This window comes from Octodon degus, unplaced genomic scaffold (genome assembly GCF_000260255.1).
Source record: "Octodon degus isolate 3935 unplaced genomic scaffold, OctDeg1.0 scaffold00373, whole genome shotgun sequence".
NCBI lineage: Eukaryota > Metazoa > Chordata > Mammalia > Rodentia > Octodontidae > Octodon > Octodon degus.
The window spans coordinates 401,893-411,759 of record NW_004524949.1 but is presented as its reverse complement, the minus strand read 5'-3'; the positions used below and the strand labels follow the sequence as shown (position 1 = coordinate 411,759).

The 9,867-nt window shown below is 41.6% G+C and overlaps 1 protein-coding gene across 2 annotated transcripts in view; it reads left to right on the top strand.

The window, feature by feature from the left end:
* F8 (coagulation factor VIII) overlaps positions 1-9,867 on the top strand; it is a 162,631-nt gene that overhangs the window by 25,390 nt on the left and 127,374 nt on the right. For both annotated transcript variants that reach the window (XM_004648247.2, XM_023708466.1), the window contains exons 2-4: positions 518-639; positions 4,430-4,552; positions 6,678-6,890. In XM_004648247.2, coding sequence (XP_004648304.1) covers positions 518-639; positions 4,430-4,552; positions 6,678-6,890 — 458 coding nt within the window. The remainder of the gene's footprint in view (positions 1-517; positions 640-4,429; positions 4,553-6,677; positions 6,891-9,867) is intronic.

Sequence of the window (9,867 nt, the reverse complement as noted above, 5' to 3'; positions counted from 1 at the left end):
AAAAAAAACTATAATCAATTCATAGGATTATAAGTGATATAGGGGAATGAATATAACTCCCAACCTGCTAGATGCCAGATGTGCTGAGTTCGTGTTCCTGGCATCACTTGTACCCTAATATACATGGTCTTTATTGAAAGTTATTTTTTATGTGGCATTCTGGGTGATCATAAGAAGGGTACTATAATTTTAGGTACATATTGACAAAATTTTCACATACAATTCTTAGCTGAAAGTTCTAGTTTTTGAGATGACATTAAAGGATTTAGTAGTTACTGCTTGGCAGCAGATTTTTCAGCTGATGTGTTTGGGGATATATTTTATGATTTATCCTTCAGCAGTTAATTTATCAGTTGACTTGTGAAAACTTTTAGTTTGATAGATATTAGGGATTCATACACAGCTTCCATTTTACATTGTAAACAGTAGAGTAAGAGGACAGCATTACCTCTGGCTGGTTTTTGAAGTGGGTTCAAAGAAATGTCCGCCAAAATGAATACCTTTCTTTTCTTCACAGATTCCCTACAACAATGCCAAGAGCTTTTCCATTCAACACCTCAGTCATGTACAGAAAATCAGTGTTTGTAGAGTTCACGGATCACCTTTTCAACGTTGCCAAGCCCAGGCCACCGTGGATGGGTAATGAAAGCACTGTTGAGTGCCACCTATGATGCTAGGTCTTTTATTTCCTAGCAAGAGTTCACACATCTTAAGGACTGTGGTTAGAGAGGGCAGCTGCCAAACAGAATGTTCTTTGGCCAGTTTTCCTTCCTGCCACCTAGAGGGAAGTACACTAGCCACACCTCGTCTCTGCTGGGACTCTGGATGTTAGAGTGCCCTGGAGCTTAGTTCTGGATGCATTTCCTTTTCTTTCTATCTTCAATCCCAGGGTGATCCCATCCAGTTTCATAGCTTTAAAAGATTGATTTTTAGTAATAGCTCCCAAATTTATACCTTTTATGTAGACCCTTCCATGAACCCTAACTGCTCACTACCAATTAAGTGCCAAATAAGCATGTAACAAGGAGTTTAAATGGAACATTTCTACCTTAGATTACGTTTTTCCTTTTCTTTTTTCTCTTCTTTCTTCTATGATCTCTCCCACCCTCTCTCCCTTCTGTTTTGTGGTGCTGGTGATTAAAACCAGGGCTTTCCTCATGCTAGGCACACACACTCCTGGAGCTCTTTCTTAGAACTGTTGCTGAGAGTTATAGATGAAAGTATCTACCACATTCTAAAAAGAAGTACCAGCCCACCTATTCAGGACTTACTTGGGCTGTGGTCCAGAACTGGTTCTGCAACCTTAGGCCATGATACACCTTCAGTCTGTATAAAAGAAGATTAGGAACTTATTTAAAAAACTTTATATTTGAAAATTATTGAAATAACATTTTTTGACATATCCCTAGCCCATGTAAAAAAGGAGAACTCTCCCTCATGTCAAGCTATGACAAGCAAGCTTCAGGAGAACCAGTATAAGATTTGACTGACAATCCCTGGAACTTGGGAAACACTGACTAATGCCTGGTTTTTGTCTGGGAATATTTGCAAGATCAGAAGTTAACAGCATAGAATGAAAGGTGGAATATATGGAATTTGACTACACTGACATTGTTAGGCATCAGGCTGTCCCGACCCGTGGGTTAGTCAACGAGGACCCTAGAGGGGGAGTGGGGATGAGAAGGGACAGGAGACACAAAGAATGGAGACAAGACAGGATTCTGATCAAGTCTCGTTTATTCAGGGGAGGTGCTGGATATATATAGGGAGTGTAGGAATGAGGAAGTCTTGGCTCTTGGGGATCAGCAGGTATCTAGGCAACGGAGGAAGGTCCCACACCTGGGGCATATCACTGGGAATGGGGAAGGCGGGAAGGACCAGAAACTTAACTCAGCAGGGGAATAGAAACTTAAGAAAATGGCTGACACTATTATAAAATGGATACCAGTTAATGGCTTCCCACATCAGGCCAAGAAGGTCATGGGCTGAGACTGTTCTTAAGAAGGCCTTGTTCAAAAAGTCTTCCAGGGCTGGGGAGATAGCTCAGCAGAATAAGCACTTGTCTTACAAGCACAAGGTCCTGAGTTTGATTCCAGGTACCACACACACACACACACACACACACACACGAAGTCTTCCTGCAAAGCTTCCATGACTTCAAAAGAAAAGGTCTGTGTAGGCTATGTTGCCTGAAACAGAAACTAACAAAACAACAAAACAAATACAAGTGACCAGGTAGAGAAAGCAAATCCCATGGTAATGACATATTGAGTTATCCAAATGACTCATGTAAGTTTTCTAAGAAAGAGCAAATATCTGGGCATGTGCTAGTACAACATTACCATTGTTGCTCCCAGGAAAAGCTATATCATCATGCCTCTTCCACTCCTACCCTCTTTCCATTTGATTCCACCTTATAGTGTCTAGAAGCAGCTAAAATCAGTTGGAGAGGAAGATTAGAATTCACACACCTACAATATTTAAATGGCAGTGAAATACCCATCTCTGACAAAACTAAACAAAAAAGGGGGATATAAATGAAGGTCCATTTTGTAATAGGATAGATATACAGCAACTTTCTCTTAGTCCAATGAGAAGAAAGATTTGTACTAATAGTGTTTGGACAGGGTATAAGGTCTGCATCTTTTTTTAAAAAAAATAAATTTATTTACTTATTTATTTATTTTTAAATTTATTTATTTATGTGTGTGTGTGTGTGTGTGTGTGTGTGGCCAGCTTAGCCCACCAGGGGGCGGGGCTGGCTGGCATGTGGGGCTGGAGGATTGAACTGTGGTCCCTTTGCTTTGCTAAGCTTGTTCTAAGTAGGTGCTTTAGACCACTGAGCCATCTCACCAGCCCCAAGGTCTGCATCTTGTACTCTGAATAACTACTACAAAGACAACAGTATGAAATGTATTAATTATTGTAACTGTCCTACTAACCTGTTTTGAAACTATTGCTATTTGTTTCTCAATAAAATTAATAAAAAAGGAAAGGAAATTGAGAAAGCAATAAAGTTTCCAACAAAATTACTTTTACTTACTGCGGTTTTCTGAACCTGCCAGAATTTAGCTAGAGGAGAAAGAGAACTTTGAGTTACAGAGTACATCAAAAATTCAACATTAGCAGAACATGGTGGCACACACCTGTAATCCCAGCACTCAGGGAGGCTGAGGCAGGAGGATTGCTGTGAGTCTGAGGCCAGCCTGGGCTACACAGTGAGATACTGTCTCAACCCCTCAAAAAATTGACCTTAGTCTGGACTGGACTCATTAGTACCATAAAAGCTTACTGTTTCATACCTGAAGGTTACTGGACAAAATTTGGGATTCAATAAAGTGTAAGAAAAAGAAATTCTACATAATTCAATTGAAAACAGTGGTCTAAGAAAATTAAAACTATTTTACCTCACTGAATCTAATTCATTCAAGTAAGTATTTTGTAATCATCTTATACTCAAAGCATACACAAGTCTGAACTCTCTACCTCTGGCTGGATTTTCTGTGTCATGGACTAATCAGCTGCCCAGTTTCAAAAGCCAAATTTATAGGAACCATCTTTGCCTCTTCTTCTTTTTCCCATTTCCAACATCTAGTCCATCACCAGCACATCCTGTTGACTGTCACTCCAAAACAAGTCTCAAATTGTCCTAATTTACTTCTTGTAAAAGCAAAATTATCCAAGATCTTGCAACCGCCAAAGTTTTCTGCCTCTGTGATTTTATTTTCTGTTGTTCTTCAGCCATTCACTTTGTTCCAGCTACATTATTCAGCTATCCCAAGCTGATGCTTGCCTCAAGACTTTTGTATTTATCTTATATATTTGTAATGCTCTTCCACTAGATCATAGCAAATATTGCTTGTTTTGCAGTCAGCAGATCAAGTGCTACATCCTCAGAGAGGATCCTTGTGACCACTACATGCACAGTGTCCCTGACCTCCTACTTTACCATTTCCAAGAACACTGTCATCTTTCATCATGGTTACACCAATTTGAAATTTCTTTCTTTCTTGCTCTCTCTCTCTCTCTCTCTCTCTCTCTCTCTCTCTCTCTCTCTCTCCAAACTCAGGACTTTGTGCTTGCCAGACGCTTGTGCCACTGAGCTATCTTCACAGCCTAACATTGTTTATTTCTTTATGTGGTCAATGTTTTTAGACTTTAGTTTCCATGATGTGTAATACCTAGGACAGTTCTTAGAGTAGGAACCCAAATATTAGTTTAATTAATGAATACAGTAGTTGGATTGCCAGAAACATTGCTTTAGAGCACCATGAGGCTAAGCTGGTGTTGATAGCAAGCATAACTGTTCTTTATCAAGAATCACAGAGGCCTGCTTCTCCACCATGACTTGGACCCTCACTTTTATAACAACAGGTTTTCTGGAGTACCATCCTCCAAATGACTTTTGAGGGACATTTCATTCTTTCAGGTCTGCTGGGTCCTACCATCTGGGCTGAGGTTTATGACACAGTGGTCATTACACTTAAGAACATGGCTTCTCATCCGGTCAGTCTTCATGGTGTTGGTGTATCTTACTGGAAAGCATCTGAGGGTAAGTCCAATGCACTCCTATTGTCTTATCCTGTTGGAGACAGAAAAGCAAGATGTATGTGCTTGAAAGTAGTTGCTGTCTTAGGTCATTTTAGGTGACCATAACCAAATACCTGACACTGGATACTTTATAAAATAATAATGCTCATTTATCTTACAGTTCTGCAGGTCTAAGACCATGGTAATAGCATTAGGTTTTGGTGAGGGCTTCATGGCAGATAGCATCACTTACTGAGAGATGCAAAGGGGAGGAGAGAGAGAAAGAGAGACAAAGACAGAGACAGAGAGACAATTTTGAGAATGAACCAAGAAAGCTGAACTTGGTTTGTTTAACAATCTCTTTTCATGGTAACAAATCCAGTTCTCTGACATCTAGCCCTTCTCTTAACAGGATCACTAATTCTTTCCCAAGGTGGAACTCCTATGACCTAATTGCCACCCCCACAAGGCCCCATGCTATGATTTGAATCTGAAAGGGCCTGTGTGTAAGTGGGTTGGTCCTCAGCTTGCGATACTATGGAGAGGTGGTGGAATTTTAGAAGGTGGGACCCAGTGGGAAGAAGTTTGGTCACCTTGGGTGTGCCCTCAAAGGGAATACTGAGGCCCAGCCTGGTTATGACACTTAGTTATGTTCTATCAACTTGGTTGGCTTGGGAGGGTGATCGTGGGCCAGAACGGCCGAGGAAGAGCTAATCTTGGCAGGCTGCCTGGTCTGTGGGGGACTCTTAATGTTAACCAAGGAGAGTTCTGTGGCCTTGCCCAGGTCAAAGTCAGGGGACCTGGTCTGTGGTTTTGAGTTGCGCTCTGCATGGGACCAAGGGGAAGAGAGCTTGGGGAAGGGTGCCTGGAAAACCAAGAGGAAGAATGTTTGGGGCAGAGTGCCTGTGAAACTTTGAATCCTGACCTATCAGGTTGAATAGTAGTACAGTTTACCAAAATTGGCTTGGGAGACAAAAAGGACAGGCTTGCTGTCTGTAAAGATAGAGTGCATGTCACTGGTTGCCTGGTGAATGGAGTGTGCCCGGAGCATGAGCCAAAAGGGTTATGAGAAACTTCTACCTTATTGATTGTATTCTCAACCTGTAGCTGAGCCTGGTAAAGGATAAGAATTCAGTAAATGCCTGTTGAGTAAGTGAGTGTTTCTACATTGTGTTGTAATTTCACATTTATATTTCTTTGTTCCTCACAAATTTTAAAAAAGTTTTTCTAAAACTGTCTCTGAATCTTACAACTGCCTCAGCAGTGCCTATCAAATAGTGTGACAAAGTACACTTCAAGGGCTGGGGAGATAGCTCAGTGGAATAAGTGCTTGCCTGGCAAGCACAAGGTCCTGAGTTTGATCCATGGTATTGAAAAAAAAGTACACCTCAAATGTTGCTGAATTAACTTGTATTAGGAAGAAATAGGCAAGAATGGAGGCAATGTGATTGGTACACAGAATCTGGGGTTCTCATCAAAGCCGAGTTTTCACTACTTCTTCTAGGATTAGAAGCCTGAAGCTCCTCTGGACTCTATGAGGCTCCATTTGTAGCTGCTGTCTGTTAATCTTTCAAATTAAGTTTCATAAAGTCTATTCTTTTGATTTTCAAGAGAATTTTTATTTATTTATATTTATTTATTTATTTGTTACAGGGTCTTGCTACACAGCTCAAACTCATAGTGATCCTCCTGTCTCAGCCTCTCTAGTACTGGGATTACAGGCCTGTGACACCACGCCTGGTTTTGCTAGCCAGCGGAACATGCTCAGGGTTCTGTGGCCAGCACGGGATGCAGTACTATAGATCGAACTGGGGTCCCTGCGCTTGCCAGGCAGGTGCTTAGGCCACTAAGCTATCTCCCCAGCCCACAATTTTTTATTAGTATATAATAATTGTATATCTTTTATTGGCAGCAGTTAGGATAAGACCTAGGGTCTTCACAATGAGCTACATCCCTAACCCTTGTTTTATATTTTTATTTTGCGATTGGGTCTCATGAAGTTGACGAGGTGCCCAAGCTGGGCTCCAACTTGTGATCCTCCTGAATGTCCTTCTTATGTAGAACCCTTTGGTACAAAATAAGCTTCAGATATTTCTGGGAGTGGACAACGGGCCCAGAAAGAACAATTTCATCCTTTTTGCTTTTAGGAGCTGAATATGATGATCAGACCAGCCAAAGAGAAAAGGCTGATGATAAAGTCTTTCCTGGTGAGAGCCATACTTATGTCTGGCACGTCTCAGCAGAGAGTGGGCCAGTGAACTCTGATCCCCAATGTCTCACCTACTCATACTTTTCTCATGTGGATCTGGTGAAAGACCTGAATTCGGGGCTCATTGGAGCACTACTGGTATGCAAAGAAGGTATGTATAAGAAAGGGTAGGACTGACATGAAATAAGCAGAGAAGTACAAAGAGCTATTTATTGATAATAATGTTCTTTCTTCTGAAAGATGTTTCTCTTTCCTAGCATCATGCCCATGGAAAGGAAAATAGCCCAGCTCCTGGGAGGAGTAGATTTCTATCCTGGGGAACCTCAGCGAACTCTAAAATGAGCTCAAGAGCAGCCAAGGGCCAGAATAGATGTCTGTTTGCAAAGATTTGCTATTTTCCACTTCAAATCTGTGGGCTGTCTCAGTTGTGATTTCTGTGGTCCTTTGCCTGTTGCAGATTTTAAGCTATGCTCCTTGAAGCTTCATGGACGTAAGAGCAAGTATGTGATGGTGGCACGTAGACTAGCTAATGTGCTATTTGTAAGATGAAATTGTATAAAAACATGAAGAATATAAGCACTAATTTGTAATTTGTTATTCTAAAAATCTTAATTTTATGTGTCTTTTAAATTTATAGATTAATAGCACAATCTAGGAAGTAAACTTGATATAATTTGATTTTAACCCTACTTTCGTGGTAGAGTCAGCTTTACCACATTTTTGTTCAAGTTGTCTACTGTGAATAGCCCCACTATTTAGTGGCTAAAAACCCAACAATTTGATATGTCATATAATTTTATGTGTCCCATGGAATTTGAGTGTCTTGTCCCTGGATGTCTCATGAGTCTGTTTGCAAAGGGAGGTCAGAGATGAAATTATCTCAAAGGTGACTTAGTAACATGTCTGTCACCTGGGCTTTAAAAACTCAAATAGTTGGTCCTCTTCCCACAACATCACTCCAGCACAGGTGCTCTAGGGTTTCCAGAATCTTTATATGTTCTCAAGTGAGAGCCTATCAGATGTTATGCCATTTTTCTAATGCAACCTCAGAAATCATGCAATAGGACTCCTATCATGTCACGTTCAGCTACAGATCACTGATGCTGGTCTGTAGAAGGGGACTCAACCTTCAACCTATGGAGGAGGAGCAAAGAAGTTGTAAACATGGGCTGGGGATGGTGGCACAGGCCTGTAAATCCAGCATTATAGGAGGCTGAGGCAGGAGGACTGCAAGTTTGAACCCATCCTGGGCAAGTTGGTAATTTAACAGGCCTCAAAACATTTTTTTAAGAATTTAAAAGAGCTGGGGCTTGGGAGATAGCTCAGTAGAATAAACACTTGTACCGCAAAAAAAAAGAAAAAAAGAAAAAGAAAGAGCTAAAAGGTATAGTTCAGTGTGAGTCCTCCAAAAAAAGAGAATTTATGAGCATGAACCACCATGCCTTTCTGAATAATGATAGTTGGGGACCTGCCCATTAGCTCAGTAGTTTAAGTGCCTGCTTAAACAAAGCAGTCAGGCTCAAGATGCTCTGGTTCAAACCTAGTTTCTTGCAAGAAACCAGAAATTTCCTCAAGGCATCTTCAGGCTGCCAAAAAAATCCTAAATAATGATAGTGAATGTGCTTTGAGAACCACAAAGAGAGGAAGGAACCTAGAAGGGCTTGTAATTTGTAAAATTTTATTTGGTTTAGTTTCTCAGTTACTTTTCTCTCATTGCTGGGACCAAATACCCAACACCCCAAATTAAGGAAAGAAAGGCTTAGTGAGCTCACAGTTTGTGCAAGTTTCAGGCAGTACTCAGCTGGTTCCAAGGGAGGATAGCACATGGCAGAGGGCAGCAGTTTATGGTGGTGGGAAACAGCAAAACAGCAAGAGCAAAAAATAAAGGAGCAGCAGCAGTGGTGGCGGAAAGCGAGCCTCTCTCCCTTGCTTATATTTGCATTTAGCCTACCCACCCCAGACCAGGTGGAGCACTCACACCCATAATCCCAGCATGCACCATGAATTAATCACAAACTCTAGAAGCCCACCCCACTGATTGCATGAGGCTTTGAGGGGGACAGCTAGACATAAAACAGAACAGGTTCATAGCCATAATTCATAAGAAATTACTAAAACCATAAAGCCTATTGTTTTTGTAATGTAAAGGCAAATGAAGTCATTAAAACAAAAACATTTGCATATGAAATAAGTCTAAAACCAAAATAATTTCTTGACAGAAGATTGAATTAAAATGTTAACAGAGGACCTAGTTGTGGCTGACATGGAGTGAGCATATTCTCTTTTTCTCCCACTGAATTCAATAGTAAAGATGTGACAAATGCACAGCTTACTGCTCTGAAAGTTCTAAAATGTAAGTAGGACACACAGATAGGCAAGAGCATGCTGTAGTCTCCAATTTAAATAAAAGACAATTTGAACTCAAAAATGAGCACAGTGCTGCAACAAGAGTTCCAGGGATGGGAAAGGTAGCTCCAAGGGCTCACAGCTGAGGGAAGCTCCTTTCCTCCATCCTCTCACGCCCCAGTCCCCGATATGCCCATGCAGTGACAGTGGTGGTTGGCAAGAGAAGCCTGCAGGAGCCAACACTGAGGGAGCTCAACGGAGCTGCATATCTAAGCTGTGTGAGCAAAAGCCCATCGCTGGTTTTTTTGTTCTTGTCCTGTTGTTTTACCTTAGATGTGGTACATTTGTGAAAATTGGCAGTTTTCTGATAGAGAACCAGAAAGGGAGCTCACAGAACCAAAAAGTTGAGAACAATAAGAGAGACAGAAGTTCTCAGGAAACTAAAGCTGCAAGACTGCCCTTGAACTCCTGGATGTCCACTCAGTGTGCTCCTGTTAGGGCCGAACCCTAATTAGCACACAGAAGACCCTGAGAATTGGATGTCGATTGAGTCACCAGACTGAAAAACAAAATGATACAACACAAACTTTAAAAACTAGAATCAGCAGACCCAGTCCTAGCCCAGGTCCGGTGAGTGTGTGGAGAGCTTCCTGCTACCCTGCGCCAGTGGGACCAGTCCCAGCCCAGGCGCAGCGTGGGCAGGACCCTCTCCCACCCCCTCGGGCCGCCCCCCACCACTCCACCTTACCTGCCTCACCCCTCCCGCTAAGTAGGAATTTCTG